General features: G+C 45.0%; 1 protein-coding gene across 4 annotated transcripts in view; it reads right to left on the bottom strand.

The window, feature by feature from the left end:
* Positions 1–15,795, bottom strand: part of EZH2 (enhancer of zeste 2 polycomb repressive complex 2 subunit) — a 46,006-nt gene that overhangs the window by 4,229 nt on the left and 25,982 nt on the right. Inside the window, exons 5-15 of one of the 4 annotated variants that reach the window (XM_010843871.1) lie at positions 13,283–13,403; positions 12,380–12,520; positions 11,328–11,430; positions 10,606–10,784; positions 5,785–5,876; positions 4,172–4,412; positions 3,356–3,525; positions 2,742–2,836; positions 2,019–2,059; positions 1,542–1,667; positions 674–852 (exon numbers count right to left, since the gene is read on the bottom strand). In XM_010843871.1, coding sequence (XP_010842173.1) covers positions 674–852; positions 1,542–1,667; positions 2,019–2,059; positions 2,742–2,836; positions 3,356–3,525; positions 4,172–4,412; positions 5,785–5,876; positions 10,606–10,784; positions 11,328–11,430; positions 12,380–12,520; positions 13,283–13,403 — 1,488 coding nt within the window. The remainder of the gene's footprint in view (positions 1–673; positions 853–1,541; positions 1,668–2,018; positions 2,060–2,741; positions 2,837–3,355; positions 3,526–4,171; positions 4,413–5,784; positions 5,877–10,605; positions 10,785–11,327; positions 11,431–12,379; positions 12,521–13,282; positions 13,404–15,795) is intronic. The other 3 variants (XM_010843872.1, XM_010843874.1, XM_010843875.1) reach the window with 3 other exon arrangements.

Raw genomic sequence — 15,795 nt, 5'->3', positions numbered from 1 at the left:
GGGGGGGGGAATGAAAGTTTTCAGGGCTGAATGGGGGTCCATGGGAAACGCTGGCCTCACTGTGACGTGAGGACCTAGAGTGAAACCATCTGAATGCCTGCCAACACCACAGACAAAAAAGGAAAGCCGGCTCCATACATGATTTCTGGCAGAGGTGCCAGGATTTCTGACGACAGTGCCATCTCACTTACGCTGCTCGCTAAGTCAGGACCCTAGGAGCTGACTACGCCGCACGCAGCACAGGGTCCGGGGCTGAATGCCTGCTCAGAGCCCGGCTCCTTTCCTTCCGAGTCTCAGAACTCTGGGCTTAATGATTATTCCTAATTCAGAGTCTGGACGACCAAGCAGTTAACACACAAAGCACTCAGATCAGCTCGGTCCCTCAGTCGTGTCTTTGCGGCCCCAGGGACTGCAGCACGCCAGGCCTCCCTGTCCATCACCAGCAAACTTACGTCATTGAGTTAGGGATGCCAACCAACCATCTTATCCTCTGTCCCTCCTCCTGCCCTCAACCTTTCCCACCATCAGGGTCATCTCCAATGACAGGTCTTTTTCACGGTCATCGCCTCCCCTAAAAAACTAACTAACCTAGAACGTGCTGTGAGTTTCTTATGCTCAGCAACAAACCCCCTGGTTGGGACAGTTAGTCCCTCCCTGCAGCGCCCGCTCCTACCTTCTTGGAGCCCCGCTGGATGCTGCAGTTCTTGCAGGACACGTTCTTGCTGTCCCAGTGGTCGGCCGCGCCGCAGGTGAGACAGAGGTCGGGGTCGCACTCGCGGACAGCCAGGTAGCACGGGCACTGCTTGGTGTTGCATTGGGCTTTGCAGCGGCAGCCAGGAAAGCGGTTCTGACCTTCAGAGAGAGACGCCTCCGTCAGGTGAGAACCGCCCGAAGGCGCCGCTGGAGCTGGGTGCTGGGCCCGACGACCTCACGGAGCCCTCGCGGCCCCTTACTCTCCCACCGTCGTCACACGGGCAAGGGAAGCGAGAGAACGTCAGAGCCATCCACAGGGACACCGACCGCCACCTCCTGCTTCGCCACGGGTGTGAGAGGCGGTCTGCGTACTTACAGTGCAGCGATCGTGCACGTGGGGAGGTGGGCTCCAGACTGCGTGGCACCCAGGGCTCTAGGGCCTCCCTGGTGCCCAGGCTTCAGTGCACAACTGCCGTTCTCACCCGGATGCGACTACATTCCTTCAAGAGCGGACCCACTAACTCTGAGAATCTCTAGTGTCTGGAAAGAACTGGGGAGCCATTTCTAGATTTGCCTTCCATTCTGTGCCAACTTTACTATGATTTAAAAGTTAAAATGATCAAAGACAATACAAAGCTCTTTTAATCCATGCCGGCCTCACCTGCCCGCCTACCTGCCTCAGCCAGGCGGACTGGCTGGGCTCCACACAGGCTTGTGGCATGAGTTTCCCAAAGGAAACACCACAGGGGTTGCCATGATGCCCTCGTGTTGACTGAAGTTAGTTTTAAATTCCTGACCAACAGTCAATTTAATTCTCACGCAATGACATCAAGACAACAAGTACTTACACTCTGAACTACACTGACAAAATTTTTCACAAAAATTCTGTGCTATCACACAAGGGCACGAGCTGTCGCAAGGCTGCCGCGGGTGGTCACAGGGTTGATAGTTGTAAACGTGGTTGGAGGAGCCGTCTGCACAGACAAGAGCACGCGTCAGTCCGGGAAGCCGGAGGCGACCACACGCCCGACAGGCACACGTTCCCCCCGCGACCCGAGCGCTGGGGGCTGTCCTCGCCGCGTCCACCTTACGCGCCCGTCTACATGCCCCCCACCCGCCAAGAGCCAGGGAGCCCCCAGGCCTTGTCACACCTCAGTCAGGCTCCCAGAGTTCTCCTCTAGCCAACAGATGGCCTCCTTCTAAACTGGTTTAATGCACAAAGTCAGGTCTATCTGAACATCCCAAACTCTAATCCAGTTACTATTCTAAGACACGTGAGGAGGAGACAGCGAGTTAATAAGGAAGCCGAATGGAAAGACGCTAACCCTTCTTCAGCTGGATCTTTCTGCAGTGTGCGGCCCACAACCTGCAAAACACAAACGACATCACCCTCGTGAGCTGGGCGCACATGGAGCAGCCAGCCCGCCACGTGCCGCGGTTCGTTCTCTGTGGAGGGTACTGACACAGAACACTCTAATTTCTGGAATCTTTAATCATTTCAATTGAGCTATCTGGGCAGAAATAAATAATCCAAACAAAAAATGCAAAAGTATCAACTAAAGCTAAATTATTAAATTACTTATCAAAGAAATGTAATATGAACATGCAGACGATTTCTGAGGTATAATCTAAGTGTTCCCTTACCCAACACCCAGCTCTGCTTCTCTCTAAAAACCCTGGAGGTTACAACAGCGCGTCTGGGCACTTTCCATGTCTGTGAGCAGGCGTCGGCCTGCTGCCCTCACTGCACCGTCACTTGCTCCGCCGGGCTGACAGCAGGGTGGCCGCGAAGAGTATCTGAGTCAGTGCCACACGGCCGGCATACCCGGGCTCTGGTGTGGAAACTGGCTCTGGAGCTCACAGGCTCCCAAGATAATGCTCGTGCCTTTACTGCAGAGGCTACTAAATAGTTCTCCGAGATGAAAATGTAACCTTGACTACGACTCAACACACCAAACCTACGGACAGCCGCTGGGTCTCAGAAAAATGGCAACAACAGCCCAAGGAAGCCAGCCAGGCCGGCCCCGGCCTCCCCCCGGCACGCTCACCGGTGTTTCCTCTTCTTCTTTCGGGGAGGAGTGTCCACGTCCTCGGCAGGGGCCGGCGCGATGACACTGGATTCTTTGACTCGAAACTCATACACCTGGCAGGAGGCACAGCCGCAGTCCGTGAGGACCGCCTGTGTGAGCGACTGGCCCCTGCCATTCCCACACACTCTCCACTTTGTCCCGTGGTGCTGCTGCGGTTACTCTCTATTCAAGCCATGAGTCCAAGCCGCTCCGTCGTGTCCAACTGTTGGCGACCCCATAGACTATACAGCCCATGGATTCTCCAGCCCAGAATACTAGAGTGGGTAGCCCTTCCCTTCTCCAGGGGATCTTCCCGACACAGGGATGGAACCCAGGTCTCCCGCATTGCAGGATTCTTTACCAGCTGAGCTACCAGGGAAGCCCAAGAGTCACAAGGCTACATCTAAATTCTGGGTTTCTGAAACCCACTGCCACCTGCCTGCAGCATCTCTTTCAGTTCCCTCTCAGTGAGAAAAAAAATTCTTTTCACATGAACAGGAACTTAATAACCAGGAATGTTCCTAGGTTTGGACAGTGATCACATACTTGTCCATCTGAAGATCTCTGCTGTTGGCTTTCTCAGCCACGCTCACCTGTCGACATGTTTTGGTCCCGATGAGCCTGGCGATGGCACAGAAATTGTCATAGTAGGTGCCGATGAGGACCCTGAACATGGAGGCCTCAGCGCCGCTCCACTCCACATTCTCGGGGGGCTCCGTGTTGGGCTTCATCTTTATTGGCGTTTGACACCGAGAATTCGCTTCTACAAAACCAAAGTTAATAGGCATTGCTCAAGAAGTGGCAAGTGAAGAAAAGCAGGGAGGGAGGCATGGAATGGCAGTTAGAGAACAGTATTAGGATGCAGAGCTTCGGTGTGCTTCAGAAAACAGGCAGTGAGTCATATGAGAATACACTGAGGCTAGAACTATCAGGAAGCTTTTCCCCGTAGAGACATGAGAGCGGGCTCCCCTGAACAGTCTTCTAAAATGAGAGCAGACGGGGTTCCGCGGCTGCTGTTCACAGTAGGACGCAAAGGGCTGAAAGGACAACCGGGAACGCACTAGTCAGGAGCTGGGCTGCCTTCTCCCAACCAGCGCCACCCACCCGCAGACCATCAAGAACGGTCACCTGAATGATCAGACTTCTTTACGCACTGCCTGACAAACTGGCAAAAGGAAAACAACCCAGAGTGTGAGAATACACTGGATCATCAACCTTCAAATAACCCGCACGGACACCACCACAGGCGAGCGCTGGGTGCAGGGCGAAGACAGCAGGAGGGAGCCCCCAGCCCTGCTCCTGGGTGTCTCACCGCGCTGGAAACTGACGGCTCAGCAGAGCCCCCGGCGCAGCGCGGACCGAAGCAGCCCGGAGCCCCGCGAGCAGCAGGAGCCCGGCCGCAGCCTCACCCGAGGAGCTTGAGGTCTCGTCCTTCTTCTCCTCCTCGTCCTTGTCGTTGCTCTCCCCGCCAGTCTCGGCCCCCGCCTCCCGGTCGCTGTCCGTGTCCTTCGACTCCAGCACGTTGATGGTGGGGGTGCTGGGCCTGCTGCTGTTGTTGGGAAGCCGGCCTCTCCGGCGGCCCCCCGGGCGCTTCGGGGGGGTCTTGATCCGCTCGGCGGTGAGAGCCGCAGCGAACTCCTTCGCTCCCTCCTACAACAGCAAGAGCGGAGACATCAAAGTCAAGTTCTACGGCTCGTTCCGGCAGAGGAGGAAGAAAAGGATTGGGTAAGCATGTTAGTCAAACTTATCAGTATCTGCTTTTCACAGGCAGTCACATCTAAAGACAATCATTTTCCTATCTGCTTTCCATGGTTTGAAGATTTGAGAAAGATAAATATGGCTTCTACAAACTCAGGCAAGACAGTTCTGTATTAACTGAGATTAGGAGTTAAAATACAGAATATACTTTAGGAAACACAGTCCATTTAAAATTGAACTTTAAGAGGAGTCACACGCCCAGTGTGCATCTACAGTCAGCCTCTCCTGTCAGGACTTCTTAGGCTAGCACTCGCTTATCCATGGTAGCATTTGAAGTATACAAGAAGAATACAAGACGTACACATGCTCCATCCGGCCCTTTTCTGCCCCTTTTTTCCTGTGAGGGATGCACAGCCCCAGGAAGACATGAAAGGACCTTGAGGGACAGGCAGTGAGGGTCAGTCTGTGTTGCCAGGGGCAATAACCCCGTCTCGGAAAGTATACAACAACGGTAAGAGCACGGATTACAGAGCCACAGACACACTTTAGATGAGCCAAATAAAACGCTGCCTTGTAAAGAATATTATACAACAGTGCTCAAGAATTCCATTTTTAGTGGCAATAGAAGGGAGAAGTTTGAGAGCAGCCAACAGTTTTATACTTCATTCTACAAAAACCAAATTGCTTAAAAATAGGATACCTTCTGTAGGTGCCATTCAATGAATCTTCTGTCCAAAATCCAACAGGCAATATATACCCACTTAGTTCCTAGGTAGGAGTGGCTTGGTTCAAAGAGGGGAAATGGTAAAAATAAGATAGTACCCATAAAAAACAACTTTTCTACCTCATATTTTCCTAAACCCTTACCTTCTCTCCATCATTACAAAAAAAAAAAAAAAAAACACCACACACACACCCCTCATCTCTGGGAGCTACATATAATGCGCTAAACTACAGCAGGTCTGCAGTTCACAGAAGGGCGATGGCTCTGAGCAAGGCTCGGAAACTTCTGTGCTTCTGGGGTTTGGGCGGGCTCTCTGCGCTTCCCAAGCTCTAAGGTTGGTGGAAGGCATGAGAGTCTCGGATCCTAAAGACCTGCATACACTGCTGAAGAGACTAACGCTGGTAAAGAACAATGCAAGATAACAAAGGACTAGGATGTGCAGTAGGTACGAGCTCCCGAGAAACGCAGCTGAGAAACCTCTGCCTATTGTATGGCCAGTAACAGTTTGGGAACAACAGCTTACCGCTGACTTCACAGACCTCATGAAAATTCAAAGTTCAGACTTCTCCACTCCCTCCAGAACCCCCCGCACATGCTTACCAAGTGCTGGTAACAGTGGGGGCCACAAGGCTTGTTGTCGAGGGCCGTCTCTGTGTTCTTCCGCTTGTAAGTGTTGGGTGTTGCATGAAAAGCTGCAAAATAAACAGAAAGCACCCAAATATAAAGTAAAATAGTTACTTTTTCATTCCTTCTGTTCCAAAGGAAAAAGTCAAGTATCCATCATCACACTTGTGCTAACACGTGGCTCACATTCTGGAACTTCCTTCAGGCTCACTGCATACTCACCATGTATTTTCCTCAGCTCTGCCCCAGAACACCTGAGCTCTAATTATAAACATTTACTTGAGTCTTTAATATTAGTCTCCATAGAAACAACTGATGTATCCTCTACACAGAAATCAGTTTCCTCTTTTCACCAGAAGAATCCTGACATCTACAACTTACCGATTTCTAAAGAAAGGTCAGCCCCTAGCTTGTCGAATGGGGGAATAGACTGGGACACCGCTTGTTAAAAACCTGGGTTCAAAGACAGTGAGGACAGCCTTGGAATTCTACAAGTCAGCTTCTACGAATCACACACAATTCAAGAACCCGGGGGAGCCTGCAGTCAGCACTTCTGCAGGGAAAAATAGTAGTCAGATAAAACGGCTTTGGCAAGATATAGTGTTTGAAACTTAAGATGCCCAAATAACATACCAGAGAGACTCACACTCCAGCACACGGGTGCCCTAACCAAGTACAAAAGCACAGCAGCTGGACTGTGACACCCTGGGACGCTGGCTTCCAGAGCACAAAGGCAAAGACCGGAAACGCCCTACCCAGAATCACACACGATGAGGAGCAACGTGGATAAAAACAAGTGACAGATTCATGAAATAAATCATTCCAAAATATATATGTAAGAAGCCATACTTCCATCCACAGAACCTAAATAGGAAATGACAACAGACTGATGAGGAAAGGAAGAGAAAGGAAAAACGAACAAAGTTATGCTTTTAAACTGGAAATTCAAGGCTCAGGTCCCATGTCAAGTATGTGAGTTGCTTTTTCCAGGAACAAGACTCGGATACCATGTGACTGATTTCACCCTGGACCCTTTAGGTGAGGGCCCCTAAAATGTCAACACAAAGGCTGAGCACATGGAAGGTAAAGGCCGTGTAAAGGGAAGGAGTTACATCAGTCCAGACACAAGGCCATCATGAGCCGAAGGCACATGCGGGCTTTGAGCCTGGTCGTCTCCTCCAGTATGCACTAGGTTTACAGACTGATGTTTGGCCGCAGTTCACGGAAGAAGACATACGCGTGTCTGTACACCCACATGTACACACACTCTGGTCTTGAGAGAGAAGGTGTCACTAAGTCAGGACCAAGTGACAGTAGATTGAGTCACAAAAGAGCCGGACACGACTTGGTGACCGAACAACAAAGAACAACAGCAACAATCATTTTACTTGAGCTACGGAAAGAAAATCTGAAAGGAAATTAAAGAACAAAAGGAGAGTTATCAGACAGTTAGATAGAACCCTTACTTTAAAATGTGAGTTTTACCTTACGTAATATAAATTTAATGAGATTCCAATAAACACACCTAGCCTCTTTTTAATTTAGACAAACGGATTCTAAAATTTACATAGGAAAATGAGAATGGCCAGGAGATCTCTGAATAACACCCCCCAGACAGACAGCCTCAAGGAACAGGACCCTGGAGTCAGAAGCAGAGCCCAGCCCCTGTGCTGACCAGGACCTGCGGCGGCTCAGGGCAGCCCCAGAGGGACCTGCAGGCAACGGTGGGGAGACAGCAGCCCTGGGGGTGGGAGGGAGCGGAGGCCAAAACCCGACAGAGCAAGTGCCAAACGGATCAGAGGGAGAGGTGTTTTTAAACAAAACGTCTAAAACGTACTAAGGAAAAAGGTGAGACAGAGACACCCTTTAAAAGCCTGGAGTAGGGAAAGCCAAATGATTTAACTATTTCTAAATGTTTTGTTTTGTTTTTTAAGTTTGCTACAGGATTTTTACCAAACAAACTGGAAAAAAAAAAACAAAAACACTGCAACTCATCACAAAAAAAACTAATTCCCTGACTATATAAAGAACTTCAAGATATCAAAAAGACCACCAAAGCCAAAAGGATAAAAATAGTTCAGAGAAAATAAAACACATATCTCTTAATCATGTAGAGAAATGCAAATTACATTGTGCTAGAAACCACTTTACTGATTCGGTCAGTAAGATCAAAGTCTGTTGTCTAACACGCTCCAGCGGCTGGGCTCGGGGGAAACCGGCAGTGCCGCTCTGCTGACGGAGCTTTAACCTGGCAGATGCCCCCATATGGCAGGCTGCTGGGCAGTGCCTGAGCACAGCGGCCCAGGTTAACCCACGCTCGCAGGGAGAACACGCGGGCCCACCCCGCAGGGCGATTCACTGAGCGCCGTTCCCGTAAGTGCTGGCCTTCAGGGACAGGGTCTGACACGGGCGGGGACAGTGCAGCTGTCCAGACAGGAATGAATCTGCAAACCTGAGTTCAGAGGGGGAAAGGCTGAGCACGATGGCACCGTGTGAACAGGGTTGCTGGAAAAAGAATGTGTATGTACAATATCTGCCGGAAAAAACTACACAAAGACACAGAAGAACTAGAGGCGGAAGTAGTTCCCTTACAAGGGAGTGAGGATGGGAGCGGGAGGTGGGAGACTTTCCTGGACAGTTTTGAATGCTATTCTGAAATACACGCATGTGAAGGATGATTTTAAAAAATAACAATAGCTAAAAACACAAGCCAGGTGCTATTATTTGAAGTATTTTGCACACAGTAATAAATTTAATCCTCAAGACTGTGTTATCTCCATCATACAAACAACAAAAAGCACAAAATGCTGTATTTAACAGGTATGTTTAGTCATTTATTTAATGACTTCTTTTACCCAAGAAAAACATACAGTGTGTGATCTTTTGTCAGAGTCAGTGTAAAGCGGCGAGCACCTGTAGAACTGTTAGGGCTGCACTGGGGTGAACGAGGGGGAGCAGGAGGCACAGCGGCGAGCAGCACACCCGTCAGGCCAGGGAGGCCGGCCTCAGTAAGCACAGCCCCCGGCTCGTCCTCTCCCCAGCCTGAATGATGGCACGAGGAGCAGGCTCAAGGTTCATCCAAATCACTCAAAACTGGAAGAGCACAAGAAAATAACTCCCGTGATAATGTTTAAAAGGAGTATCCTCCTACCTTGGCTCATTTGTACAACAAAAAGGGTTATCAAATGCTATAGCTGTCAACAAGTTGAACGTTCCACTGATTACAAGGGCTCCTACCAATTTTCTTGCTATAGTGATATCTGAATGCAATTTATGGTATTCTTAAGCAAGAACTGGACAGTATTTTATAAAATGATCATGTGTAAGTAAAGGGGAATTAAATGCAATTCAAGACAACTTCCCTTGTGGCTCAGCTGGTAAAGAATCCGCCTACAATGCAGGAGACGGGTTCGATCCCTGGGTTGAAAAGATCCCCTAGAGAAGGGAAAGGCTACCCACTCCAGTATTCTGGCCTGGAGAATTCCATGGACTGTATAGTCCACGAGGTCGCAAAGAGTTGGACACAACTGAGTGACTTTCACGTCATTTCAACTACTTCATGGGCTATGTGAAAACAAGGTTGCCAAGCCCAAGTAAGATATCTCATAACCCTACAATGGCTGGGGTAACAAATAGCTGGCTTCTGCAACTATTGAAACTATCAAATCATCTATGTAAACTATATCCGGAGTGTGGGTAACAACAGCAAGGATGTGGAAGATACAATGATAATTCTGAAAGTCTACTTCAAGGTTTTCTAATAAACCACTCATAGTTCACACACACGACTATTTCCAGACCAAGATACACATCACATAACAAATTATTTGCTATAGAAAATATAAGTAGATAGAGCAAAAACTCAAAATGAGGCAAGATACAGTTGCTTGGGCAGGCTAATTAACACAAGAGGTACCACTGGACACAGGGAAAAAACAACAAAAGGCGGACCCAGGGAACTCTAAAAGGGCAAAGCAACATGAGCCCACTTAGCACATGGACAAAGGTGTTACGCCACAGACGGCCAGCTGCATAGAAGTCTAATACAGAAAAAGCTAACGTGTATTAAGCAAACCCTTCTTATTCAGAACCAGGAGGTATGAAATGTATTTTCACAACGCATGCCTCCAAATTCTCTAGTACTCTTTAAATTGTACTTAAACCTGGAAAATTTACTAAGAAACCTCATTCTCCAGCAGAATCAGAAAAATAGTCTCATACGTGTACATTTCATTAAGAACATTATATGCTTTACCTGTATTCAAATGCAGGTGTTTTTAAAATCAACTTATTTAGAGGACCCTCTCCCCAAGTCCAAACACCAGACTTAACGCTCAACAGACAAGAACAGATACGTAGACACCTTTTTAGCAGCCTATGGGGTCTTAGCACCCTTGGCAGTGAAAGCGCAGAGTCCCAACTACTGAGCCGCCAAGGAATTCCCTTTAGCCAATTTCTTACTTGACAACACCTTTCATCAGCAGGGAGAACGCTGCTCCGGGCTATCAGCTGGTGCACAGTGAGTTTTATCACAAAACCACCATGAGGTTAACATTTATGGAAAAATTACTGGCCTGTATTCTGAGGGGAGACAGTAGTCCCAACTTAACATGTGCAAAAAGACTTCAGAGAGCAACCTCAAGCAACAAATTTAAAAATACCAATACTTTGATTCTAACATATTTTTCAGTCATAACTGTAATATTAAATGACAGATCCTAGTGGTAATAAATGACAACACTTTCCAAGTTGATTTAACACATAATTCCACAATGAAGATAGAAAATGAAAACGTACAATAACTGCACTTACGATGTAGGAAGCAGTCATATTTAAAACATCGCCTACAGAAAAGCGTATGAAACGAATGCAAGCTCTGCTCCCTCTGGACAGACTTGGCGTTTGGTCCATCTATGTTGGGGGTGCACTCAGGAGGAAGCGCACCTGGGAGCTGCTGCTCCGTGAGTTCTTTGTACCTGACATCAACCAAGAGAATGTCACGTGAGGGTGAAACCAGAACCACATTCTTGAACATAAAAGTTTCTACAAGCTTTCTATGTATTATTTTTGATATTTTATCTTGCCTAAAACACAGAAAAGGGTCTAGCCTACAGCAATCTTTATTTAGATGAAGAGCCAATTAAACATTACACATGGTATATCAAGAAACATTCACAGATGTCATTCAGCTCTGTCATGAATAAATGTGATTATATTCATTAAAACGAAATAGCCATGACAGTAAAATTTCTATGGGTATCCAGAGAAACTTCCTCTTACATACACTCCTACAAATAGTGTGTGTGCGCGCGTGTGTGCACTCACGCACACTTCTTCCATCTATGATAAATGCAGCCCAGGGTTCCACAGATACACACACGTTTTAGTTCAAGTATCTTGCAGACGCTGCACACACACAGCAGTGGGTTCATCAGCTACATTAGCTCCGTTTCTAATAAGCCAGAATGGTGAGTGACATACCACACACAGCAAGACCATCTCAAAAGAACAAATCTTACTTTTCCTTTAGCTCTTCTGCTGTGCCCTTATCTGGAAACATTGAGGAAATAGCTTCAAAAATTTTATCAGAAGGAAATTTCCGAGGTGGACGGCTTTCTTTATCTACATAGGGAAATGTGAAAGGAAAACAGAGTGAAAGTGAACAAGCTCACCAATGTTTCATTTTGTCTACGCTTAACAATGCTGATTTCTCAAGAAATTATCAACTCTCTCACTTCTAACCTATTTTACAAGTATCTGAAATGCTGGTAGGTCAGACAAAACTCAAAATCAAATATGCAAAGTTTCAAGTGCACCGGGAGGCAGAAAAACCCAGGTTCTGATCCCAGCTCAGCCACTGACTGCCGCTGTGACCTTATCCCGTCACCAACCCACATGCATGTGTCATCTGTAAACGAGGGCCCACATGATCACTAAGGCACCGATTATGAGAACGGCACGCTTCTCTGAAACTGCAATTTTCCCCAAAATTCTTCTATGCTGACTTCATGTCAAGTCTCTTCCAACCCCAGCTCTAAGTTGGGACCCTCTAATTTCTCTGGTAATCTGTAATTAGTATACAAGTTAGAGCATGTGCCCTGGGGTCAGTCAGAGCTGGTTTCCAACACAGAACTTTCTGGGCTCTCTTTCTTCCCAATGCTGTGATCTTAAGTTACTTCACCTCATTGAACCCATATCAACTATAAAGTGGATCTGAGGATAAAATCCACCTTATTCCATATGCAATATTAGGAGGATTAAATGTCTATACACATATAAAGTGATATAAATTGACAAGCACATGACCTGCACATAGTCAAAGACTGATGTTACATATTACAATAATTATGATAATTGTCCAGGGAAACCCAAAAACTGTACATTCTCTTGCTAGCCAAGGGAAATAAAAGACTCACAAGTGCAGGATGAAATGTTATAAAAAGTATTCTAATTTTGATTATACTACCCCTGATGTGATACTTAACAGAAGAAAAAAGAAAAGTTTATCTGTACTCTATTTTTTTGAAAAACGCTGATATGGCTACACACAAACCTAACAAGACAGAGGTACCTTCTCGACTCTCCTCTAGATCTTTCTGTTTTTCTTCTCTTTCATCAGGATCATCTCCGTCATCATCGTCATCATCATCATTGTACTGACCAAGAGCATTCACCAGCTCCACAAAAATTTCATCATTTATAAACCCACATTCTGAAATTCATCAAATCAAATATTAGAAATACACAAAAGTATACCATGCTTTTTTCTAATTTGTAAGAAACAACTGGAGCCTATCAATCAGCACTGCAACACCATAATTATTATAAAATTTGGGAGAAAGGTCATTTCCAGGACTGGCCTAAGGCAAAGCTGGAAGAAGAATTTACCTCAACACCTGTCATTTTCACAAGTTTCCGGTGCCGGCAACCACAGCCTAATTCTCCAGAAACTAAATACGGCCTTCACCTCCTCCTAAACAACCTATCTACCAGACTGTGCCGTCCACTTGTGAGGGGACGAGAGGCTATTACACGCCACCCGCTGCAGGCACTTTAACGGGTCTTCTGTTAATGCACGAAGCTGTGGTTCTAATGATAGGACTTCAGGCCCTGTGGGGGCCTAAGAGAAAGTCATTTTGGTCACAAGGCCTTTTGGAGCCCATGTTCCATAAGCAGGGCCCTAATCCTAACACATTTCATTGCTAAAGAGTCTTAAAGTCTATACATATTCAAACAATTCTATTTAATTTGCATGTGATTGACACAGTTTTTTAATAACCAACTACGCATAATTTCCAAGTGGCAAACACAATCCTTCAATTTAAAAATAGACAGGGAAAACACTGAAAATTTATCCCAGGCCAATCCAGCAGTTCTAATTTTTTAAAAATGTTTTTCATACTGGCGTTTGAAAAAACAAATCAAAATATCAATTCTCTGGCCCCTTTTCCAAGAGAATAAACACATGGCTCACCTCTATCCCCGTGTACTTTTCCATCATAATTTTTTATTAGTTCTTCAATGAACGTCCCATCCTGGTCTAAAACTTCATCCCCCATGTATGGAATGTTATGTAAAACAGTTTCATCTTCCACCTAAAAGTGAAATAAATAAATATATTTAAAAAGTAGACACATCCTAAGTACCAACATTTTTTTAAAAGTAAATGTAATATAACAGAAATACAGTATTTTTTCCTAAGCAGATGTCCATACCCAGTTCTCCAGATCTAAAATAATAGCAAACTCTAAAAGCTACAAAGAAATAAATGATGCTTCTCATCAATACCTGAGAAAACTGTTTATAGGAAAAAAACTTAAGAAAAAATAACTCTATTACAGAATCAGTCACTACAATTTACCATCACTTCATGTCCCTCTAAAACAGGAACGCACCACAAGTTACGGTGTGGCCCATCAACCATTTGAAGACGTGTTCCTGCTTCAGACATTTAAAAGCATCTCAGGGTCGACAAAATACAGCTTATCAAAGCCAACCATAAAAAACAATGCCCCAAAAGGAAAAAAACTAATTAAGTGAGGATTTCCAAACTTCACTTGATCAACTTATCAACAGTCAACATAATAAATTCTAGGCATGTAAAATATGGATGGTTCATTACAGGTTATCCCAAAAGGATACTCTCATTCATACAATAGGAACATTCTACAATAACATGTTTCCACACTATGAATGAGGCATATCAAACCTGATAGTGCTAACAAAGATGACAGATGAGTTTATATCAAGGTTTGGAAGATATCAAGAAAGAAAGAGGGTGCTGGCTAAGCAGGAAAGAGCCAGTCAAAGAAAAGTTCAGAGAGGACACAGGACTTCAAGAAAACAAGGGACAGGAAGCTGATGTTCTTGGGGGAAGAGAACTTTCAATAAAAAAAATGTTAAAGAGTAATTATTGATAAAGACACAACATTTCTGAAGTCCATATCTAAATAAGGAGACTAATTTAAAACAAGGATAGGTCTCAGTCTGAAGAGGCCTTTGAACAAGGTATTGATTAAAAACAGAATTTTACAAAGAAATTCTGATAACAGAACAGACTAGCTAAGATTGAAGAGAGGAAATGGCAACTGTTCAAGTGTGAGGTGCCTCAGGCTGGACCATGACTGACACAGAGGAATAGGCTGGGAAAAGGCCAGGACACACAGGAGCTGTCAGGTAGGAGCAGACAGGAAATAGGAAAAAAACGGAATTTTTCAAATAATTCCTACATAACAAATCTAGGACAAGTGCAGAGTTCATAAAGATAAGGGTACCTTAGACAAAGAAAAGGCAAACTGGGAGGAAAAGTGCACAGGGGGTATAAAATGAAAATGTAGATGTTAATGTACTGTTCTATTCAGAGTCAACCTCATATACAGCTACTGAGTCTAGCTGCCAGCACACCTCACCTGCACTAAACCCCATTTAAAACTGGGAAAGTTCATTATTTTGGACACAAGCCAAAATTAAATGACAGTTGGCTATTTTTTGTCTTCCCAATTATATCCATATAACCTTTGCACTGCAGGACATACCCTAGCCATAAAAAAGAAGAGTCTGCCTAATCTGGCTTTCATCACTAGCAAAAGCCATGGCTGATTCATAAATAATACTGACAACTCTGGAGGAGGAGATGAATTACGATGGGAGGGTTGATAGATACACACGACTATCCATAAAACAACAGGGACCTATACTCAATATCTTGTAATAATCTATAAGGAAAAAGAATCCGCAAAGCAATCACTTGGCCATACACCTGAGACTAACAACAGCATAAACTGACTATACTTCAGTGTTTTCAAATGGTTAAAAAAAGTCACTGCCAAGTTTAGAACACTATATTCTTTTAGAATTTCAGTCTGTGAAAATATGAGCCCTCTCAGAAGTTCTTGCAACATGATTCTCAAACCAAATGTTTTTGAATAAAGCCTTAAGTACACAAATCTACGCAATGGCAAAAGAGAATCTCAAGTTTACCTTTAAGCCTCCACTGAGAAAAGTTACTGAGGACGTTAGAAACACCTATTTATTGAAAAATCTAGCAGGCAGTTCTCTAAAGTAGGCTCACCAAGGACTTCCATCAAGATTTCAATAGCCCTATTATTTTATATATCAAGTAAGTAATAAAACTATGTATTCTTAATTTAACAACATAAGTCAAGAATGCATACTTTAACTTCTCTTTTGTTCCTTCCTCTCCTTCATCCTACTTCCATAAAGAATTAAATACTAGCATTTCATAACAAAAGCTATTGTGCCAGTGTTATCTGTGGAAAAATAACTAGCCTTATACTGAGACTATTTCATAGTATACATTATCATTTAATAACATGCTGCCTAAAATTGTTTTAAATAGTAAGTTCTCACTTAACAAAATCTCAAAGTCAGACTGAGATTACAGGATACTAACATCTTTAAGAGCAAGAACTATAAGCTTCATCTTTTAAGTGTATTTTAAATCCCAGGTATGGTTTTTGCTTAATA

Source organism: Bison bison, unplaced genomic scaffold (assembly GCF_000754665.1).
Source record: "Bison bison bison isolate TAMUID 2011002044 unplaced genomic scaffold, Bison_UMD1.0 scf7180017864191, whole genome shotgun sequence".
Lineage (NCBI taxonomy): Eukaryota > Metazoa > Chordata > Mammalia > Artiodactyla > Bovidae > Bison > Bison bison.
Note: the sequence above shows the minus strand (reverse complement) of the source record. Positions and strands in the feature narration are given on the sequence as shown.